At 41.8% G+C, this 22,330-nt stretch overlaps 2 protein-coding genes across 3 annotated transcripts; both read left to right on the top strand.

The window, feature by feature from the left end:
- Positions 1-305: 305 nt before the first annotated feature.
- LOC108241066 (meiotic recombination protein REC8 homolog) lies at positions 306-11,421 on the top strand. The gene is made up of 16 exons (XM_037980595.1): positions 306-474; positions 2,555-2,623; positions 2,690-2,832; positions 2,938-3,221; positions 3,961-4,045; positions 5,997-6,064; positions 6,149-6,227; positions 6,333-6,456; positions 6,559-6,724; positions 7,985-8,186; positions 8,421-8,608; positions 8,695-8,737; positions 9,808-9,892; positions 9,972-10,067; positions 10,162-10,271; positions 11,141-11,421. The coding sequence occupies exons 1-16, from the start codon at positions 419-421 to the stop codon at positions 11,239-11,241; spliced, it is 1,899 nt and encodes a 632-aa protein (XP_037836523.1). The 5' UTR covers positions 306-418; the 3' UTR covers positions 11,242-11,421.
- Positions 11,422-11,650: 229 nt separating this feature from the next.
- On the top strand, positions 11,651-19,558 carry clk2b (CDC-like kinase 2b). Of its 2 annotated transcripts, XM_025007769.2 has the most exons (12): positions 11,676-11,905; positions 12,100-12,237; positions 13,978-14,068; positions 14,143-14,209; positions 14,284-14,394; positions 14,484-14,650; positions 16,360-16,454; positions 17,831-17,960; positions 18,042-18,124; positions 18,202-18,281; positions 18,364-18,454; positions 18,543-19,558. In XM_025007769.2, the coding sequence occupies exons 2-12, from the start codon at positions 12,172-12,174 to the stop codon at positions 18,726-18,728; spliced, it is 1,167 nt and encodes a 388-aa protein (XP_024863537.1). In that variant the 5' UTR covers positions 11,676-11,905; positions 12,100-12,171; the 3' UTR covers positions 18,729-19,558. The 2 variants fall into 2 exon arrangements, with proteins under 2 accessions (XP_017280413.1, XP_024863537.1); XM_017424924.3 differs by having other exon boundaries at positions 11,651-12,237; positions 18,546-19,558.
- The last annotated feature ends 2,772 nt before the right edge of the window (positions 19,559-22,330 follow it).

Below are 22,330 nucleotides of genomic sequence, written 5' to 3'. Positions count from 1 at the left end.
TTTGACTCACTTTAGCACTTAGCTAGTATTTGGCTCACTTTAGCTTATAGCTCCTTTTTTTTAAATAAATCTTTATTGAAAAACAATACAGAACATAAGGGTTATAAGTAAAGACTTTACAATAACATATTACACAAATACATTAAAGAGAACACCTAGGTGTAAGTTTTAATAGCTTTAGTATTGGTGGACTTTAGCTTATAGCTAGTGTTATGCTAACTTTAGCTTTTAGCTGGTGTTCTGCTTCTTTCAGCCCTAATTCAGCTCTCAGTTATCTTTTAGCTGAACATGTTCTGGATCCGAGGTGTTGAAGCTCCGCCTCAGGAGACGGGCTCTCTCTCTCTCTCTGTCCAATCAGCTCTCCTGACACCAGAACAAACAGAACCAGAACCAGGACCTCCATCAGCTCAGTTTCAACATGTTTTACTACCCGGCTGTTTTAAAGCGACACACGGGATGTTTTTCTACCATCTGGTGAGTAAAATCATCTGAAAATTGTTGCCTTATTCTGGTTTGACTCTCTTCCTGTCTTCTCATTAAACAAGAAACGCGACTAGTGTTGTAATATTTGTTTAAAAGTGTAAAAAGTAGTTTAAAATGCGCACAATGTGGAGAAAAAAAAGCGCAAGGTAATTCAATTAGTGGTCTAATTCGAGTTAATTTTATTTGTTGGATTTTATTTAGTTATAAGTAAAACGGCGGCTGATGTAAAACTTAATAGTTTTTTTTTCTTTTAGAGTCGATTTTTTTTCTATTTAAATAATTCAGAGACGCTTTTATTCATTTTCCCGTCTTTACGAGATTATTTTTCTTTACATAATTCGACTTTTTTTGGTGGGGATTTTAATGAATTTCCATCTTTTCTGTTAAGTTTTTTTTTGCTCGTTTTGAGGATAAATGGAGTTCAAAGTGTTTTGAGGAGCGGAGAGCAGGTGCTGAGGGGGACAAAAAAGTTAAATAAAAACCGATTCAAAGAAACCAAAACAAGAAGCCTGCAGCGTTTGAAGTCCTCCAATCCGAGATTAAACGGCTTTAAACCTGCTGAAGACTTTCACTTTATGAAGCATTAATAAAGAAAACATCTGGGCAGAAGTCTTTAATATATCCAGTTTTCTGAAGGTTTCTTTGGACTTTGTCTGCTTTTTATTTTTCAGCCATTTCGAGTTGATTTCGAAGCACATTTAAGATAAAATAAGATGTAGAAAGGACAGATGTTCAGCAGAGTTCAGGAAAGGTTTAAGAAACGTTCAGATGAACAGAAAGAAATAAATGCAGCAAAGGCTAAAAAAATGAACATAAACGCATCATAACTCAGGTTTTTCCTGTCAAACACTAAAGATCGGACAGTTTGACGCAGAAAGACGATTAAATGGAACCAAGATCATGAATCTGGGTTAAAAGATAGGAAAGTTTTAAAATAGCACAGTTTGGGGATAATTAATGTCCTGAATTTCCACTGGAGAATGGGAAGGATAGTCCAGAATTCCCATAAATGCTCCTAAACCCTTTGTTGAAAGCCTTCCCAGCAGAGCTGAAGCTGTTATATCTGTAAAAAAATGGACCGGCATCAGATTAATTAAACCTTATGGGTCAAGAATGGGATGTCACTCAGGTTCATTAACGAGTGGAGGGAGGCGAGTGAATACTTTTGGCAATATAGTGTAAACTAGTGGATTTAAAAAAACAAAGACCCGACTAGCTCTGAAATGAGCAGCAAACAGGAAGATAAATTGTTTGTCTGTTTATGATCGTCACAGAGTCCCGTTATTCCGACTAGCCAGGAGAAATTCTTTATTTATTCTTTAGGGAGGAGGAATACAGCAGGAATAGGATACGACTGACACTTAACTGTAGGGAAGAAAAGTTCAAATGTGTAATAAATGATTAATTATTGGCTGTGAAATGTAAAGAAATGTAAAATAAAAAGAGGAAAATAAATGGGCTCAGGAAAAAAATACAACAATCATGTAAAGAAAAAAATATATTATTAGTATGGGGGAAAACATGTTTTAAATATATTTGAGTGGTAATAAATATGGAAGGACAAAGTGTTGGTAATAAAATAACAAATGAAAAAAAGCATTCAAGACAAAAAATATTACTGAAAACTATCAGTTTAAATAAAAAATAGGCATAAAAGCACAAACATGAATTAAAAAATTAAAAGTTGAGAAAATAAAATAAAAAAAAATCTCTTCTTTTTATTATTTTATTGTATTTAATGACACATTCATTTATTTGTCAAGGCTCATTTTTAGCCCTAATATGATTTTAATGAGTCATTTCTGTATTTCTGTATTTATTTTTAATTATGGCAGGCTTGGTCCTCCATATTTTTTATTTCCTAAAAAGGAAACGATTGTATTTATGTGGGTCTGTGGACCGACTGCATCTTATATACTTTATTCATAAAACAGCCAGTCGGTGGTGCATCCGAGGGGCTTCTTCCTCCGTTCTACATCTCTGAGAAGCTTCACCGTTCAGCGTTTGTTCTGCTTCAGTAAGAAATAAAAAGTGTTTTTAAAAAATAAAAAAAACTTTCTGCTCGTTTCAGGCTGGTTGCCACAAAAGGCATCAAAGTCCCTCGCAGGGATTTCCTGAAAGTTAACGTCAAAAGCACCTGGTAAGTTCTCCACCCCCTCTTCAGAGGAGGTTTTGTTGCGTGAGGCTAACGTTAACGCTCCTCCAGCGACAACATCATGAACTACCTGCTGGAGCTCGTCCCCCCGCCTCGCCCGGGCCTCCCTCGGCCCCGCTTCTCCCTCTACCTCTCCTCCCAGCTGCAGTACGGCGTCGTCCTGGTCTACCACCGCCAGTGTGCCATCCTCCTGGGTAAGACAGACAGCCGCCGGGAAAAAAGAAACGCCGGCAGGAGGACGGGCGGGAGAGCCGGTCCAAATGATCTGTGTGTGTGTATGTGTGTGTGTGTGGTTTCAGAGGAGCTTCAGACCATTGTGAGCCAGCTTCTGAAACAGAGGAGCTCCCAGAAAATCGACCTGGACGATCACAGCAGGTGTGAGCGGATGGAAACAGGGACGGGTCTTTTTTTGCTCTTTTTTTGTTTTTTCCTGACTTTTAGAACTCTGCTTTTGTCTTCCAGAAAAGCCGCGGTCCTTCCAGATGTCCTGTCTCTGATGGAGGAGACAGAAGGAGCTCCTGATCCTCTGTTCGGATCGATGCACCTGCAGGATGCTGAGCTCAGCCCCACTGCGCTCATACAGGTAAGGGCGGCCATGATGTTTCTGAGGGGAGAATCAGCTGACATCATTAGTTCTTACCTCCATCCGGGGGGGGTTCAGTAGTGTCTGTCTGCCTGTCTGTCTGATTGGCTGTCTCTGTCTGTCTCTTTGTCTGTCTGTGTGTCTGTCTGTCTGTCTGTGTGTCTGTCTCCCTGTCTCTCTGTCTCTGTCTGTCTCTTTGTCTGTCTGTGTGTCTGTCTCTCTGTCTCTGTCTGTCTGTATGTCTCTCTGTCTGTCTGTCTCTCTGACTGTCTGTCTGTCTGTCTGTCTGTCTGTCTGTCTGTATGTCTCTCTGTCTGTCTGTCTCTCTGACTGTCTGTCTGTCTTTCTGTCTGTCTGTCTGCCTGCCTGTCTGTCTGCACAAGATTACTCAAAAAGTTATGAGCGGATTTTCATGAAATCTTCAGGCCTCATTAAATTTGATCCAAGGGAAAAAGTGAACAGATTTTGGTTCTGATCCAGTCAAATGTTGAGGTCCAGGTCAGCCTGATGGGCTCAGAGATGATGCCTATTGACTGCAAGCTCATGGGGTCAAAGGTCAAGGTCACAGGTGACCCCTCCACCAAGGAGTCACATCTTTAGCCGTGTTAGAAAGATTACACAAAAACTAATAAAGAACAGATCTGAATGGAATTTTCAGAAAATGTTGGGGTCGGGCGGAGGTTTACGATCTCTTGAGTGCTTCTAATAAACGAAAAACGTTTCCTGCCTCTTGTTTCAGATGAGCCGAGAGAGTCTGAGGGAAGCGTCTCCTGAGCTCCCTGAGCTAACCAGCCCAGCTGCGTCTGCCGCTCTGGAGCTCGAAGGTGAAACGACAACAGCGCCACACAAAAACGGTCCTCTTTACAGCGTCTGCAGCCCACGTTAGTGCAGACCACTGGTTAGCAAATTCCTGAGGTTATTAAAGGCCGCATATCGTCCGCCGCCTTTCAGGCCGGCGTTTTAGACTAAGGTCATTATGATGAGAAGGGAGGGAGTTGGAGCCATTTTGATCAAACCTTGTAAGTAAACTTAAGCGTGAACCCGTGTTAGCTCTTAGACTGTGTGTTGGGGATCACTCTCAGCTACCACCACACCGAATTTGAGCTTAATGTCTGTGAAACTGACCGAGTTTTAGCCATTTTTGTGTTTGCCAATGTTGACTGGCTGTGGCGGCCATCTTAAGTTGGCCTCTAAAAGCTATTCAGTCATAGATGCATATTTGATGATTACTTTCTGAGAGGTTTGTTAAAATCCATCCATTAGTTCATGAGTTATTTTGCTAACAGACAGACAGAGTTGACTCCAGTAGTTAATGCTAAAGTTTTAAAAACAAATATTGTGCTTTATTGTTGGAGCTTGAAGAATAAGTTGGGGGTGACCCTCAACTACTCCCACGCCAAATTTTAGCTCAGCATCTGTAAAACTGGCTTAGTTATAACCACTTCTGTGTTTTTTAAGGTCGCTTATCTGCGACGACCATCTTGAATGGGGTTGACTCCAAAAGCTAATGAGTTGTAGACGTGAATCCAGTGGCTATTTTCTGAGAGCTTTGTTAGAATCCGTTCAGCGCTTCATGAGATATTTTGCTAACAGACAACTGAACACACACAGACAGCGGTAAAGACATTACCTTTTGGAAACTAAAAGGAAGCTAATGTCAGAATGATTGGAGGAAAACAGACGCAGAAGGCTCAGATTGTCTCATGATCTGAAGCTGCAATGTCGCCTGTGAAACACACGGGGGCAGTGTGACGACATCAGTGGGTTTTTTATCCTTAACCGTTTCTTGATGCGGCGACAGAAAACAGAAACGACAGGATGAACTCTGACTGGTCATTTTGGGTCAAACGCAACAAAGGCTGGTTATACAGCACGGACGGGAAACGACCTGAAGCGTTCTGCAGGAACGACTCGCTTGGCAGTCGAGTCAGTGACTCGATGAAGGCAAAACAAAAAGCAGAGAAACCCGCTGTTTTTCAGTGTCTGTTACCAAAATATCTCATGAACCACCGAACGGATTTTAACGAAACCTTCAGGAAACAATCATTGGATAGACATCTATAAGCGATTAACGTTTGGAGTCAACCCCCTTCAAGATGGCTGCTACAGCCAACCAAACTTAGAAACTACAAAAATGGCCATAACGCCATCGTTTTTTACAGATATTGAGCTGAAATTTGGTGTGGTGGTAGCTGAGAGTCATTAACATCACATACTCCGAGAGCGACAACTCGCTCTGGCACTAGGTCAGCCGTGATGTTGACCTTTGACCCCACGACCTTGAAGTGAGACATCACCCTTGACCTAAGAGGTGTGCAGCTGTGCAGTTCTCCATTACCGGGCTGCATAGTTGGCCCACAAGGTCACCTTGAAATCAACCCTTGACCCCTGAGGCGTCCAGCTGTGGAGTTTAACCTTCCTGTTATCCAGCTGCAGAGTTGGAGCTGATCTGTGACCTTGACCTTTGACCCGATCACCTCCAGATCTAATCGCTTGTTCCGTGCTCCATGTTTGATGTTTCCTGAACATTTCATGAAACTCCGCTCAGAGCTTTTTGAGTGATCTTGTACTCAGACAGATGCTACCGAAGACATAACCTCCCTGGTGGAGCTAAATACGACATAAATAAGTGTCCAGAGCTGCAGAACAGAGCTCAGACGATCTTTTTTTTTATCTGATTATCTGTTTTTTTTCCCCCTGCTGCCTTCTTTAAGGCTCTGCAGCTGTTCAATCTTTTGTGTTTTTAATTACGTCGTCTGTTCTGTTTTTCCTCAGGCATAACCGCCTCTCCAGACGCCATCACTCTGAGGGAGATGGAGCCTGTTTCCATCGCTGCTGCAGAGGTACAGCTGGTAAAACATGACAAAAGAAAAAAAACAACAAACATCTAAACATTCTGGGTTGACCTGATATCTTCTCGCCGTCAGTTCGAGGGTGATGAGCTTTCGGATCACCACCCAGACACGATCGACTTCCTCCTCGGCCAGGCTGATCCTTTTCCTGAAGGTTTGTGGAGAAATTGGGAGTTTTTTGGGTTTTTTTTGGCAACTACGGTAAGGCCCACAACCAGGTGGAGAAGCTTCTTTTCTTCCTCAATCCTTTTTCCAACAGGAGGAGGAGAGGCGGACCTTCCAGGAGAAGAAGTGACTCCCCAGCAGGAAGACAGAGAGCCGGAGAGGGAAGGAGGAGACGTGGAGCGGGAGGAGACGAAGGAGCGGAGAAGATCCACCTCAGAGTAACTTTACCTGCTCAAAGATGAACCCGCACACACACACACACACACACACACACACACACACACTCACACCAATGGACTGACTGAGGTTCTGTCTGTCAGGCTGCAGCCGGACACTGTTGCCCCTGAAGATGTGTTGATGCCGCCTCGGGAGGAACCAGGTCCGCCTGGACCTCCCAGAGAGCAGATCACCCCCGACTCAGCGCCGCTCCTCCCCTCCCCACCCTCCGCAGAGAGGAGGAGGCCTCCGAGAACTCCTGAGTTAGAGGTGTTGTTTGTCCGTCTGTTAGCAAAATATCTCATGAACCATCGGATGGATCTTAATGAAACCCTCAGAAAGTCTTCACTGAATGTGCATCTAGGAGCCATTAATGTTAGGAGTCAGTCCATTTCAAGATGGCTGCTGTGGCTAGTCAAACTTGTCAAGCACAAAAATGGCTCTAACTCCATCGGCTTTTCAGGTATTGAGCTAAAATTCGTCGTGGTAGTAGCTGAGAGTCATTCACAACAGATACTCTGAGCGCTAACAGGTGGGGCAGGATTTTGAGATCCCGTTGGACATCGAGCAGACCAATATTTTCAAGATTTAACCAAAATGGCTATAATTTCCTCACCTCTCAACAGAGAGGATTCTCGTTTTAAACCTTGGCCAGAAAGGCGATGGGTGATAGGCATTCCTTCCTGCCCGGCCTTTCATTCTAAACTGACTGAGTTATGAGACTCGTGAACTAAAAATAAGGATTTATTTTAGTATGACTGAAGAAATGCAGTCACCCAACCAGTCAGGTCATCTAAAACAATCAAATTTAGTGTACAGATGGAGAACAGTCAGCTGAAGTTTGTCCTCTTGTGTTATAATGATGCACAAAATGTGTGAACTGAACTGAAGAACTAGAGAGTGAATTCTGAGCGCTGAAAATTGTGGAAGAAGCTGAAAATAATAAAGCTAAATAAAACAAAACACTAGCTAAAAGCTAAAATGATCAAAAAAGTAGCTGAAAGCTAGAACTAGCATAACACAAGGTTAGCTAAATACTAAAAGTAGCATAATTGGAGCTAGTAGCAACAAGTAGCAAAAGGCTAGCTGAAAAATAAAGGTAGCAGAATGGCAGCTAAATACTACAAGTAGCATAAAAAGATAAAAACAGCCAGTTTGCTGAAGCAGATTTTAAAGAGAACACAGTTTTGAAGACATCTTGATGTATTCCTGCTGGGAAAATATTTTTAAATAAAATTAAATATTTTGAAAAGCATTGAAGTTACCAAAATCAGAAGTTAAATTACCCATCTCCTGCATGAGCGGAAAGTTTTGATAAATGAAGGGTTAAAATATCACAAGCAGATGTAGTTAGGCTGTAAAAAACACACAGAAAACAGAAAAACAGGAAAACATTCAAACTATTAAATTAAAGTCAAACTTATCACACATTAACAGAGTGTGATATGAGTTCTTATGGTGGCTTTTTGAATCCTTCAGTCACAGTTTTAAAATCTACAACTTGCTCTCCACACGCTGATCCACCGTTAGGAGGTCCATCCCGAGGTGAGGACGAGGAGGAGGAGGAAGAAGAGGCAGCTGATCTTCTTCGATCCAGAGACGCAGCTCCCTCAGAGCGAGCTGCAGCAGCGGATCGACGACCCTCTGACTGAGACCAGGAGCCCGGTTCTCCAGCTGCCTTCCCCTCAGAGAACCGTTCCTGCGTCTAAGCTCTTCAACAACCCCTACGGCTGTCAGTGACGCACCTGTTCACCATCACATCGCGCTAACAACACCTGTTAAAGCCTCGATTCAGAGCTGTGCCTTTATTCTTACACTGGTCTAGACTGCAGCCTTCTTTGAGAGGTTTTTTTTTTCTGCTCCAATTGTCACAGCAGCAACGTTTCTCTGCACTCCTCTCACGTTCAGCTGCAGCGACTCGAGTAACCTTTCCAGAAATAAACCACGGGGCTATTTCCGCCCGCAGTTTTGCCCGACGAGATCCGGTCCCTATGGAGACGGGCCGCGAGCATCGCGCCTCTCACGGGCTCGGACCTCCAGGTCGGCGAGCGGGGCCCCGAGTCCACCGACTCCGAGAGGGAGAGGGAAAGGGAGCGCGAGGCGGCGGAGGAGGCGGAGCCAGAGGAGCAACGACTCGAGCAGATCCCCGCTGAGGTCGTTCACTCGTAACCTGCTTTTCATTAAGTGATGAGATGGAAATGTGACAGGACTCTAAAACGACCGTCCGTGTGTGATTGCAGGTGCAGAGAGAAATGGCGGAGTTTGAGATGATCGATATTTCAGGTGAAATACAAAAAGCTAAAATTAGTTCAGATGCATTCGACTGAGGTCAGAGGTCAAACTGACCATGTGTCCTCAAAAGGGATAGGATAGGATTAAAGGGATAGTTTCTTTTTTTATGTTCTGTTAAGAGTCTAGAGCTTATGAGCAGTCAGTATTTTTACCTGCAGCGGATAGGAGTCAGAGCAATCTGCGTTTGGAGAATCAGGGAGAAAATCTAATGGAGGAGCCAAGCTAACAGTTAATCAGAATAAATTTCCATTATCTAAAACATCTCAGACTCAAACCTTCCTCGGCAGTTTGAGAAAACGCGATATGAGCTGAGTTTCAATGTTGCCACTCCTTTCTTCTTCTGTTTTGCTGCCTTAACTTTACAGTCTGTGACCTCTAAAAATATTTGCAAGAAAACCTTAAGTCCTGCAGCAGCGGGAGGCACACCGGGTGAAAGAAGACAAAAATGTCTTCATTTCGACAAATAATTTGAATATGTACTACAAAAAAAAGTGAACATTTTAGGCAATTTAAAAGTTAGTGTGACATCATCAACTAAGTTGAACATCCTGTGGAAAAATCTCAGGAAATCCTGAAACTTAAACTGCGATTGAGTAAAAACCATTAAAGACATTGAAATGCCAGTTCAGACATGTTAAGTCCACCTTTCTGTGACCGGTTTAAACCCTGAATCGTGTTTCTATCGTGAAGTATGTCTGAGCTGCAGAGCTCCAAACAGGGAGGGCTTTTATCTGCTTTGCCAAAATCCCATTGATTGCCAATTAGTTTTGTTTTTTGTTTTATTTTTATAGTATTTTGTGAATTTCGTCTACATTGTGTGACATATCGCAACCAAATGTCGTAGTGCACTATTCCTGATTGAGCCTCATGTCTTGGTTTACAATTTGCATGTTTTTATTTATTTTTTTGTTTTTATTTAAAGCTGTGCAACAGGATACAGGATAATAATAAGGGGCCCCATGCTTATGCACTGACAAAATGAACTGCAGAAAAGAAACTTCCAAATTACTGATTATTCATGGGTACTGTGTGTGTGTGTGTGTGTGTGTGTGTGTGTCCAGCTGATGGTACGCTGCCACTGGAGGTGTCTGACCAAAGGGAGACGTCTCGGGAGATCTCTCCTGTGTACACGTCTGACAGAGAAGGGTGGGTAGCAAAGAGACATCGGTGTGTTTATGTGAATGCTGTCCCGCTTAAATACGTGTCCTCACGTTCGTGTTGGCAGGTCCATCGTCTCCAGGTCCGTCCCGACGCTTCAGGACATCCCCGAGGCAGACGGCGAGATGGCTGAGGGAGCAGCAGCAGCAGCAGAGTCTCCTGGGTATTCTTCAGAGAATCAGGCCTTTGTTTAGGTTTTGACAACCGCAGCGCTGCATTTTATTTTTATTTTTTTTAAATCTGTTTTGTGTCTTTAGGTTGTTGCCGGAGTTGGCGGAGCGTGAACTGGAGCATGTGCTCTTTCATTCGCTTTTACCACCGGAGGTCAACCGCAGAACTGTCAGCGGCATTTTTCAGAAGCTCCTGGGTAAGAGGCGCCGTCCACAAATCATCCATCACTCACGCTGGAGTTCAGTCTGTTACGGCGGCGACACCGGATCGATGCGCGGTCCCTGTGGAATGGCGGCACGCTCTCAGTTCGCAGAAAAAAAACCCAAACTCGAGCCGTGGCTTCGAATATGACCAGATGATATTATGAGTGGAGCCACTATTAGATCCTGCAGTATCCAGTGAAAGCTTCAGATCCGTTCAGTGTGTTCTTCTCATCAATCTATGTGCAGAATTTTCTACGGTGATTGGGCTAAAAAGGACAGGAAAAGGACACCGACCTACAGCATGAATCAGTTAAACACAGAGTGGTCAAGTTTAAAAGTAGCTCTCTGATAGGTAGATTAAAAAACAAGCAGAAAATGGTCAGATAAAAAAAAATATATATATATACAGAAAAAGGCTTTTTAAAAGTCAAGTGCTGCTGAAGACATCTTTTAAGGTTTGACTCCTCAGAAGCAGGACGTAAAGGAATTAAAGGGCAGGCGTTACTTCGAGGAATGCTTATCACCCGCCGACTTTCAGCTGAGATCCTCTCATGTGGAGAAACGACAGAAATCAGCCATTTTTGATAAAACCTTTAAAATAATTTCACGCTCAGAGCATGTGTCGTGAAGGACTCTCAGCTACTACCACGCCGGGTTTTTAGCACGATAGCTGCGAAACTGATTGAGCTGCCGCGGTTTTTGTGTTCGCTGAGGTTGATCAGCCGTGGCGGCCATCTTGAGCTGGACTGACCCCCTTAGAGTCTCCCTGCAACCCGGCGGCTCACGAGACTTATGATTTGGATAATTGGTGTCGGTTTTGCAGAGCTGTGTTGGTCTGACTCCTGACGTCCTGTTTGTGCAGAGAACTTGTCGTCCAGGAGGATCAGAGCGGAGCAGGACCGGCCCTACGGGGACATCGTCATCTTCCCCGGAGCCAGCTACGACGACGTGGATCTGGAGTGACTCCGACGGCTTCTGCGTCCGAAGCGGCCCCGCGTTCGGTCACCCGCTCTGTGCGCCGTCTCTTCAGAACCTGTTTGTTGTCGACGGGTTTTGTTGAAGTGTTTTAAATTTTTAAAGAGCTTCACTTGTTTGTTTTTTTACTCATTTGCATCCCTGTTCCTCGTCGCTGATGAGATCAACGTGTTTGTGCTGTTAAATGTTTCATCGTTTCTACGACCTGCGCTCACGTGCGTGCTGTGTTCCTTTAAACAAAAATAAAAACTTTACCTGACCTCAGCCGGTGATTAAAGATCCAGGAGGTGCGAGGAGGAGAGTATTTAAGTTGAAACGTGATCTTCCTCTCCTCCTTCACACATCTCGATTCTCCGCTGAAGACTTTCTCATGACGGTGTGTTTGTGTGTGTGTGTGGGGGTTACCAAAGTTTATTATTAGCGTGTGTCTCAGCTTGCCCTCTCTGTGTCCGTCGTCTCATTTCTGTCCTGTCACTTTCCGTGTTTGCCTCCAACTTCTGCTGTCTTGATCGCTTTTTGGATTTTGATTTATTATTATTATTATTTTTACCTTTTATTCTCTGAGCTTTTTTTTTCTGTTCTGTTTTCTGTTTTCCTTTTCGCAGCAGGTTTTTAGTAGCGCGTCTGTGCCGATGTCTTTCCTTCACTTCAGGTTTCTGCTGACAACACTGCGGGCTATTTTTTACTTTGTCACAACTCCATGTCCTCTCCTTTTTTTCCCCCCCTCTGTGCCGCTGATTTCACATTCATGGACCTACCTATCCTCTGTGCCTTTTCTCTCCACAGCTTCTTGTACGCTACAGCTAACCTGCCGCTGCTTTATCTACTTCTCTTTCTCGCCCTAAGGGAACATCCCTCCGTCGGCGTCTCTTCCATTTGAACTTGACCTTTCTTTGGTCGGCTCCGCACGCCTGGGTGATGGGGAGGAAAGAGCTGTTTTCTCTCTTTAAGGCGTTTCTGGACTGTGTTTGTCTCTGTGTATCTGTGAGTATCGTCTGTCAGGCTGGGTTTCTTGTTTTGTCCGTCTTTTTTGTGCAGACCGTATGCGTTCGTGTGGGTTAGGGTCACTTCTTCCAGCACTGAGTATCTCCTCACTTACGTGCTGATGTTTCTGATATTAATAACAGCTTTAGAATGTGGATGGAAATAGAGTCTTGTCACCTCCAAAGAGAGCCGAGGTTTCTTCTTGACCTCCTTTGGAGCGAGCGAACATCACTGGGATCAAAGATGCATGAAGCTGTTCGTGCATCTGGGGAAAAAAAAGCATGTGCAGTCTTGTTAAAAGAAAAGGAATTCTGCTCTTTTATTTTTTAATTACTTAAAACTGTGTTTACAGATGCAGATAATCTCCTCAAATCAATAATATGTTGAAATGATTGCTTGTAATAACTCAAAATGTAACTTTCTTTAAGAAAAAAATGAAAGATGTCCAAAAGTAAGCAACCCTATGTTGTCATATCTAGATTAGGGTCTAGATTAGACTCAAAGTAGCAAAAAGGACCTTAACACTTTTATTTAAAATAAGTATTTATTTTAAAAGAACCCCATTAACAAGCTGCATATTTACCCTTTGACTGACTACTGGTGCAGTGTTTACTTATAGGATCTGTAAGAACCAAAAATATATCGTAAATAAGATCTGCAGGTAAGTTTTGAATGGCCGTGTTGTATCATGGTTGGATTTTAGTTGCTAAAAAAAACAACACGCACTAAAATAGACACTTTTCTTTTTCTATTTTTGACATATTTAAATATACAAATCCAGTTAAATAAATCTGGCAGTGATTTCATCTCTTAAAGTGTTTTAGAGAAAATATAAACAGAAAAAAAGGGATTTAGTATTACAACTACACATGTTTTTTCGATATTTTTAGTGACAACTGTGTATTAAAGTCCTGATTTTGTTACAAGCCTACTCTACAGTCAGAAACAGATTGCACAAATTTGACCTGCGTCACGACAAGTGTGATAATCTGTTGTCCAGATTGTACATCACAATAAAGCTACACTTTTCTAATTAAACTTACAGGCAAAAAAAAAAAAGCCTTTTGGTACAATGTGCTTAGGACATATGGATAAAAAAAAAATCCTTTGTTTTGGTTACAGTAACAGTCAGTTTACAGCTTCTCTAATTCTAACTGTGAAGCACGGTGGTGGAAGTGTCATGGTTTGTGGTTGCATCATGGTCTCAAGGCCTTGACGGCTTGCTCTCAGCGGTTCAGTGATGAATTCTGCATCGTATCAAAACATGACCGAAGTCACAGTGAGGCCAAATTAAGCTAAATTAAAACGAGAAAGATCCTTAACTGCGCAGAAATCCACAGACAAATTGTCCAAATACAGAAAAGAAATGGAGAGTTGTGAAATTGTGGTCAAAACTGAGCTTTGAACCCTGTTGAAATGTCAGAATAGTTTAAATGAACTTAAGAGTTGTCAAATATGTGAGGAAGAAATGAACATAAACGCAAATAATCTGGTTATTTTACTCAAAACGGGCCATCTGATGCCAATTTTTTCTTCTTCTTTTATCATAGGATAAGCATTTATTAATTATAATGTCTTCTTTAATTCACTTTCTTCATGTGTACTCTATCAAACATGTTTTCCTAATCAAATACATGTACGGGATGTGTTCAGTGCTCACCTGAAGGTCGGATCAGTCTGCTTTTCTGTTAAAGGCCGATGGAAGCAGGATCATGTCTGTCTTCTGAATGCCGTTCACAGCGGAGCAGCAGTGACTCTGCGGGCAAAAACGAGCGGGACGCCGAAAACGGCCACCTGATCTACAGGAGCGGGGACGTCCTGGGGGACAGATGTAGGTGTCGGTGCCGGAGAGCGAGCCGCCGCCGCGAACCGTCCGGCTTTATCTGATTCCAAACTGTTTTGCAGATGAGATCGTCGACACTTTGGGCGAAGGGACTTTTGGCAGAGTGGTGCAGTGTTTAGACCACGGCAGGTGAGGGCGTCTTAAGAGTTGAGCCAACGTGTCGTCGTTATTTTTCTTTTATAACACAACATTTGATCGCGCAGAGAAGGAAGGAGAATCGCTCTGAAGATCATTAAAAGCTTGGAGAAATACAGAGAAGCAGCCAAACTGGAAATCAACGTGCTGGAGAAAATCAGGGACCCTCTCAACAGACAGTGAGTTCGTAGCTTTGCTCGGTTCTGACACGATGGCATCTGTTGGTTCGTGTTGTTGTTTATTTTTTGTGTGTTTCTGTCCCCGTCAGTCACTGCGTGCAGATGCTCGACTGGTTTAACTACTACGACCACGTGTGCATCTCCTTCGAGCTACTGTCTCTCAGCACCTTCGACTTTTTGAAGTCAAACAACTTCCTGCCTTATCCAGTTAACCAAGTCCGACACATGGCGAGCCAGATCTGCCACGCCGTGAGCTGTGAGCGCCTTCCACGTCACGCCAACTGTGCGGCTTTAACCCCACCACCACCACCAGTCTCTAAACTGGTGTCACAGATGACATTAAACAGATTGTTTACAGCTGCTCCACTGATGGGAAAATGAAGGATATTTAGGAAAGTTTTGTTTTCAAATCTGGATGTCATGGATGTTGGTGTTGTTGGGGTTTTGTTCTTTGTTTGGGGTTCCTTGTTGGTCTTGTTTTGGTTTGCTTGTCTTTTGGGTTTCTGTGTTTATGTCACCGTTCATCTCCCCAGTAGTTTTCCATTCATGCCTGCCGCGCCCAGCTCACCTGCTCCTCGTCAAGTCCACAGCTGCACCCTATTATCATCTCTCCCTCAGTGTTTTAAAACCGGTCTTGTTTCTCCTCTCCTCACTGGATCATTCCGCTTTGTCTGCTTGTTACACGGTTTTTGCCGTGCCATGCCATGTCATGCCTTGTCTCTAAGTCTGGATTTTGTTGTATTTGGGATTTTGCTGCCACGTCAGCCTTTTGTTTTGTTTGTTTAGTTAAGTTAATAAATTAGTTTCTTTTCTCAAGATGAGTCTGCGTTCTGGGTTCGCCTCCGTCTCCCCCCCCCCCACTGACACTGGAGGCCAAATCGAAGTTTAACCTAAATGCAGCAGAGGCAGCGATTAACGACCAGATTGGAGTTTTTGATTCTTAAAACTGATTCATCATTTAGGGTCACTCAGAAGAAAAAGACTTAAGAATGTCAGGATTTGGGTTTTCTTTGTGTTTTTGTATTGAGCTTATTGTTTCTTTTATTTTGTCATCTTCATGTTTGGACTTGTCTCTGTGCCTCTGTCTCTCGTTTGCCTGCCACGCCCATCTACACCTGCTCCTAGTTTTTGTAGTCATCTCACCTGATCTCACTTCCCCTAATTGCCTCCTGATCTTAAAACCTGGTCACGTCCTCCACTTGTCACTGGTCCGCTGTCGCTTCATGCGCTGTCTGCTTCTCTTCTCTTCTCTTGTCTTGTCTGGGTTTTGTTTTGTTTAGCCTTGCTGCCACGTCAGCCCTTGTTTTGTTTTTTTATTAATAAAGTAGTTTCTTTTCTGGAAATGATGAGTGCGCTCTGGGTTCGCCTCACTCTCCACCGCACCTGACAAAGAAATATTTTTTCTTGTTTTGACATTAGGGTCACAATGTCTTTAAAGTTGAAATGTTGAGAAAAAAAAGTCAACATACATATAAAAGTTGCAACATAGAGAAAAAAAAAGTCCTTTTTCAAAACTAAGTCAGAGGAAGTGAATCCCATTGTGCTCCTGAACCCAACTAAATTTATTCAATTTATTATTATTATTATTATTATTATTATTATTGTTGTTGTTGTTGTATCCAAGGCTCTTGGGTGTGCTTTTACTGGGTTATATACAAAATAATATTTTGGGTAAACCTGTCTGAGAGTAACTGATAACTGAATGGTAACAGATGTGCTGATTACTAACTAAATACAAGTGGTAAGTAAGAAACTAGAGACCAGGACTGTGAAGGTCAAATAGTGGCAGTGATAGTACAACAAGCAAGAACCAGAAATATGACTAAATCACTAGATACCAAAAAATCTAACAAATACTTAACAGAAGATCAAAAATAAATAAAACACATCTTTCCTCCCGTAGAAAAATCACCAAAGCAAAGCAATAACTTTCTGTCTTCTCTTGTCACTCGATCTCGTCTTCAGTTCTCCACGACAACAAGCTGACTCACACCGACCTAAAGCCGGAGAACATCCTCTTCGTGAACTCCGACTACTCTGTCATGTACAACACGCAGAAGGTGAGAAACAGCTGTAGGAATGGATCCTTCACACTGACAGGAGGTGCTGAATATGAAGGGATTACCGATGACAGAACATCCTGACAGAATGCTTTATGTTTGTCCGTTTGAGTAGAACCGGGAGCCACCCACATAAATGTTTATCCAGGAAGACTGCAGGAGATTTTCCTTTATCTCGGTGGAACAACCTGGTATTTAAAAATATATGTATACTGTAGATAAAAATGTATGTAGAAAAAAACAATCCATTATAGCTATGGCTTTTTAGTTTTTAAATCATATATATATATATATATATATATATATATATATGTGTGTGTGTGTGTGTGTGTGTGTGTGTGTGTTCAGTAGGATAAATGAAGGCAAAGAGTTAATTGATTTTTTAGTTTATATGAGTCGATCAGATACTGTAGTTCACAGACCTATGGTTTCATTTTATTACACATCGGGAAACAATAAGACCTTTTCATTTCTCTGTGTAATCAAGTCATTTGCCTCTTGGCTCAGAATATGATGAAAATCAGTATCTAAATTATTGCCAGAATGCCAAAATAAGAAGTTATAAACGCAGATAAAATAGTTGGTACCTTTCCACAATAATAAAAAAACAAACAAAAAACACAACTGATGTGAGAGAAGCCTAAAAGCTCCAGTTTTATCATCAGTCCCAGAAGCGTTGGGGTTTGTCTCCATGCATGTTGGTGAATTCTTGCTTTTTTTGTGGCTCCTTCTGGGTTTTCTTCCATCGTTATGATTCCAAATGAAACGAACGCTGTTATCAGACAGCGATGTACTTTTTGACCTTGGAGTTCAGCTTCAGTGGTTTTGGATGGTTTCCTTGGCTCCTTTTCTAATATCTGCACTATCTGTCTGATCAAGCTGGGGTCGCATTTCCTCTTGCGTCCACATTGTAGGAGGTGGGCTCTGGTGTCTGGGTGAACCTTATACTTTTTAATAATATTGGCAGCTGTGGTCAGAGGAACATGAAGCTGCTTAGAGATGGTCTTGTAGCCTCTACCTTCAACATGGAGATCTATAATCGTCTTTTTGAGCTCCTCGGACAGATCTCGCCTTTGATTTCTCTGCTCCATGTTCAGTGTGGTGAACACGACCAAACCAAACCACCCAGTGGCTGTTTGTTCCCTTTAAATAAGCTGAAAGACTCATGGAAAGCTTGAAGACACTTGTGGTTTAGGTCAAACATATATTTTCAAATTTGGCAAGGGGTACCAACAAACCTGTCCATTATTTTATCACATTTTGTGTTTGCTTTATCACACTCTAAAGGAAATGAAGCATTGTTTCAATGAGCCATAAGGGTACCAAAACAAAGCCATCTATATTTGTAAATTCTATTTTATCCATCTTAAATCTAGAAATGTAACGAACGGAGAATAAAGGACACCACAGTGCGGCTGGTTGACTTTGGCAGCGCTACCTTCGACCACGAACACCACTCTGTCATCATTTCGACGCGTCACTACCGAGCTCCCGAGGTCATACTGGGTAGGAGATGTTGACTCGCCCTGGAAAGTAACCGTCAGTGGGGTTTGGCTCGTCTTATGGCTCTTCCCTCCCCCCCCACAGAGTTGGGCTGGAGTCACCCCTGCGACGTGTGGAGCATCGGCTGCATCCTGTTCGAATACTACGGAGGCTTCACACTGTTCCAGGTAACACGTACAGAATGTGAAAAGTGCAGTCAGCTTTATTTATTTAATTGTCATCTTTTATTTTATTTTCCCTCCAGACTCATGAGAATAAGGAGCATCTTGCGATGATGGAGAGAATCCAGGGACCAATTCCTCAACAAATGGTTCAGAGGAGCAGGTATCACGCCGACGCGACCTGTCAACGTAAAACACTCACTGACGCAGTTTTAATCTAAGGGCCTGTAATTATTTTCCCTCAGGAAGCAGACATATTTCTATCATGGCCGTCTAGACTGGAATGAGTGCTCCAAGGCTGGACGCTTTGTCAAATCAAAGTGCAAACCTTTGAGGGTGAGATGAGGTGGATGTAAACATGTGAGCATCGAAAACAGCCACGTCTTGGTATAAAAGCATCTTTCCTGTTGCCTGATTTTCCCAGAAGCACTTGTTGTCACACGGGAGAGAGCACCACCAGTTCTTTGACCTTTTGGAGAAGATGCTGGAGTACGAGCCCCTGAAACGCATCTCCCTCCCCTCGGCCCTGAGGCAGCCCTTCTTCCTGCCCATCAGTCGTCCTGACAAAAAAACTCAACTCTGGAGAAACAGCTGGGACGCAAGTAAATGACCCCGAAGAAGACACTTGATCCCGCCTGGACCAGCGTGTTCGCAAGTCTTTGCTGTTTCACAACAAACCCTTTATGAACAGATGAGCAGAGAGATGAAATGAACAACGGGGTAATAGATTAGACAGGGGAGTTAATTATTTGGAATTAAAAAGGTAAACGCTGTAATGAGAATCTTCAAATTAAATGCTGAATATCCAGCCCCGTGGGAAAACAGTGACGCTTTCATGTCTGACAGCAAAATTAAATTCCTCGCAAAACTAAAAGAGGAAAATGCCGGAGCCTTTGATGAACTGATTGAGTTGCTGGAAAAGGAAAAAGAAATTAGTGCATTTGAAGAAAGATCTGTCCTCTTTAATTTAATAATTGTTGAAACAAACTCGTTGCACAAACGTAAAAGTGTTTGACGATCGTTTTTGTCGTACTACTTTGCTTTGCTTTACTTGTTCCTCGCGTGTGTTTATTTTAAATAAACACAGACACATTCAGGTGGCAGAATCTCCAATTAAAGTCTTAACATTTCTGCATGTTTAACCAAGTGCAGACTGACTTGAAAAGTGTAAACTGGGTCACATGATACAGTTTTTGCTGCTATTTAGATACCAAGATAAAATTGAAGTACATTTAATTCTGCTAACAGTTTGAAACAATAAAAAAAGACAACAAGAAATCAGCATAACTGCTGATAAGTAACTACTGTTGGTATTTTTTTATTTTAATTACATGAATGCAGTAAAAGAAAACCAGGTGTGCTTTTACAGAAGCACTAAAACATCTGTACTCATGGTCATCTTTTGATGAAAATTTGTTTTTTTATAATAAATTTTGTACCCAATGACGTGTGGTCAAGCAATGAAACTCATTCTTTTGTTTGATTGTTGGATCATCAAGGTCAGTTTAGCTCAGTGACACAAACACACACAGCTCATGTAAATGCCATTGACTTGCAGCCCTTCTTTGGCATGTTGATGGAGTGCAGCTCAGCAGAGAGCACAGTCACAAGGCTGAACGGGAACGTGTGTTTGCCAGTTTCCCTCCGCAGCCTTGGCAAAGATGAGAGAAGCTCAGAGTATGTAAGTGTGTGTTTGCGCAAACGTGTGTAAATGCTTGCCTGTAATCGTCTTCCTTGGCACGTCAAACACAGTTTCATCCACTTTTTGAGCCTGAACTAAGAATAAAACGCGGCGACGTTTTCTCGCCACAGAATTTCTCTTTGGAAACAAACCGATTTGGTTTTAAAGACTTTCTTCTGTCATATTAGTTTATTTATTTATTTATCAGGGACATAAATTAAAAGACCCACATTTAGAACACAGTCAGATAAAACGTACATCCCGATCAACTATATAAAATAAAAGTTTAGTTTTTGCCTTTTTTAGATCACATATCCAATAATTAAATTTAAAAAGCTGGTGGTTTTCGTTCTGCTGTTAGCATCATTTTGGAGGGTTCAGTATGATGAACATTAAAACAATGAGTTGCACCTGAATTATATCCAGTTTATTGGGATTTGTGCCAAAACCCTACACCAAGATCTTAGCTTGGACCTAAAGACGCTCTGACTCAGAGCAGCTAGGAGATTATTATTTATTAATATATTCTTCAAGAATATATTGATGAAGAAATATGAACATTTAAAAAATCTAAACAACTTGTTTCAGTTCTAACAGTGTTGTTTTTTTTTTACCTGTTAAACAAATGATTATCTGATAAAATCCAAAAAATACAAAAAGTGAGATCAGTCAAAAATGACAAAAGTTTAACATTTTTTTGTCTTAAAACTATATGTAAATTTTTGTTATGGGTTTAGTTTTTGATGTTAAACTTCTGTATGAAAATCAGATTAATTCTGAGCATTACGTTTGCATCGAAGACTACCACAGTTAAAGGAAAACTAGCAATCATCTTTCTGTGTGAGCCTTTTGCATTAAACACGCGTGTGCTTACTGTGAGTGTGTTATTCATACACACTCACCTCTGGCACGTGTGTCATCACACGCTGTGTCGAGGTAATTCACCCTGACACCACTGAGTTAGGCCTCTTTTTTTTTTTTTTTTTTAGGTCCTAATTGGGCTTTGACCTCGACGCCTTCTCTGACCTCTACAGGCGGTGTGCCGGATCATGAGTGTGTGAGAGTGTGTCAGGACTTGTATGACTCACGCTGTGGTGACGTAAGCCTTCGCTTGACACGGTTCCAATAAAACGACTTAGGTCAGTCGTTAAACAGTTGTGTTAAAATCATGTTTATGGTTTTGATTAGGGTTAGGCAACTATTTGTTATGATTAGAGGGTCAGTGTGAGCCTTGAGGATATGAATGTGAGTTTAATATCCTCTAGTGTGTGTGTGTGTGTGGCTGTGCTTGTTTTTATATGACAATGGGGTCCATGACCTGACAGGGCACCAACTTACGGGGACTTCCAGTAAACTTGGACACCAAAACTGATTTAGAAGCAAATGTGTGTGTGTGTGTGTGTGTGTTTAAAAGTGTGAGTTAGAGCCTCCATGCAGGCTGATGGCCCAGAGCCACTTAGAGGATTCTGCTGTGGATCAACATTAACCACGTGACACACCATCCTTGACACACACAGTAACACACACACACATACATGAAGAAGCATCCAGGTGAATTTGATTATAAGGTCTGACGTTTTTTAATTGTTGGAATGATGAAGAGTATATATATATATATATATATATATATATATATATATATATATATATATATATATATATATATATTTTACAGGCAATAAGTGCACTCCTCTGCTTCATTTCAGCTTTTGTGTTCTCACTGATTTACGCCTACCTGATTTATACCTACCATTAGTTAGAAAACGAACAAAACAAAAACACCTCAACCTCCCTCAGTTCTGCAGTAAATGCTTGTATCCCAGCTCTGTTCTTAAATATTCGCTCAGAGAGGTGGGGCTCAAATTGTGATCTTATTAAAGCATTAAGCACTGGCAGATATCCGAGGACTCTGTAAGCAGTAAGAATATGAGGGAATTTAAAAGAGCTGGGTGAAGTGAGTGTACGTGGTGTCAGAGGCAGCTGGGCCACTGGAGTACCCTGAAAAACAGAAATTTTTTAAAAAAAAAAACTTATTGTAGGAAGTCACTGAAAGTTATATAAACACAAAGGTTTACATCACATTTACCAAATGTATTTAAAAGAAAAAAATCTTCTCTATACACAGTTTTTGGTTTGATGCAGTTACGAGTGGGGGTACTGAAGAAACAAACTTATTTTAAAAAAAAAAGTTTTATTCATGATATATGAAAGGGGATATCAATACTGATGGTGTCTGGTACAGTGAACCATGAAAGCAATCAAAAGGGCTGAAAATAAAACATTTAGGAGCAGTCTGTGCTCAAAGAGATAAAATATTTTGTCTCATGTCCTTTGTAGGAGCCATATGTAATTTTTTAGAACTTGCTACAGAATGTTGTTTTGTTTTGACATAAGTTAGATTTTTGCTCTGCTGTTTGAAAGAAGTAGGCGTCTGTGGTTGTATTATGCTTGAGCCTGTTGGGTGGAGCCTTTTGATTGGTTGTTTCGTCTAGTTAGTTTGTGAAAGATTAGAGCATGTTGTTTTTTTTTTT

The sequence above is a fragment of the Kryptolebias marmoratus genome, linkage group LG16, assembly GCF_001649575.2.
Source record: "Kryptolebias marmoratus isolate JLee-2015 linkage group LG16, ASM164957v2, whole genome shotgun sequence".
Taxonomy (NCBI): domain Eukaryota; kingdom Metazoa; phylum Chordata; class Actinopteri; order Cyprinodontiformes; family Rivulidae; genus Kryptolebias; species Kryptolebias marmoratus.
Note: the sequence above shows the minus strand (reverse complement) of the source record. Positions and strands in the feature narration are given on the sequence as shown.

What these genes read in the sequence shown, in the direction of transcription:
- clk2b (XM_025007769.2), top strand. Translation starts at nt 12,172, where the DNA reads ATGGGGAGGAAAGAGCTGTTTTCTCTCTTTAAGGCGTTTCTGGACTGT. An exon ending in GATCTGCCACGCCGTGAGCT is followed by an intron (nt 14,651 to 16,359) that starts GTGAGCGCCTTC and finishes TCTCGTCTTCAG; the next exon opens with TTCTCCACGACAACAAGCTG. An exon ending in AGCTCCCGAGGTCATACTGG is followed by an intron (nt 17,961 to 18,041) that starts GTAGGAGATGTT and finishes CCCCCCCCACAG; the next exon opens with AGTTGGGCTGGAGTCACCCC.
- LOC108241066 (XM_037980595.1), top strand. Translation starts at nt 419, where the DNA reads ATGTTTTACTACCCGGCTGTTTTAAAGCGACACACGGGATGTTTTTCT. An exon ending in GCCCCACTGCGCTCATACAG is followed by an intron (nt 3,222 to 3,960) that starts GTAAGGGCGGCC and finishes CTCTTGTTTCAG; the next exon opens with ATGAGCCGAGAGAGTCTGAG. An exon ending in CATTTTTCAGAAGCTCCTGG is followed by an intron (nt 10,272 to 11,140) that starts GTAAGAGGCGCC and finishes CTGTTTGTGCAG; the next exon opens with AGAACTTGTCGTCCAGGAGG.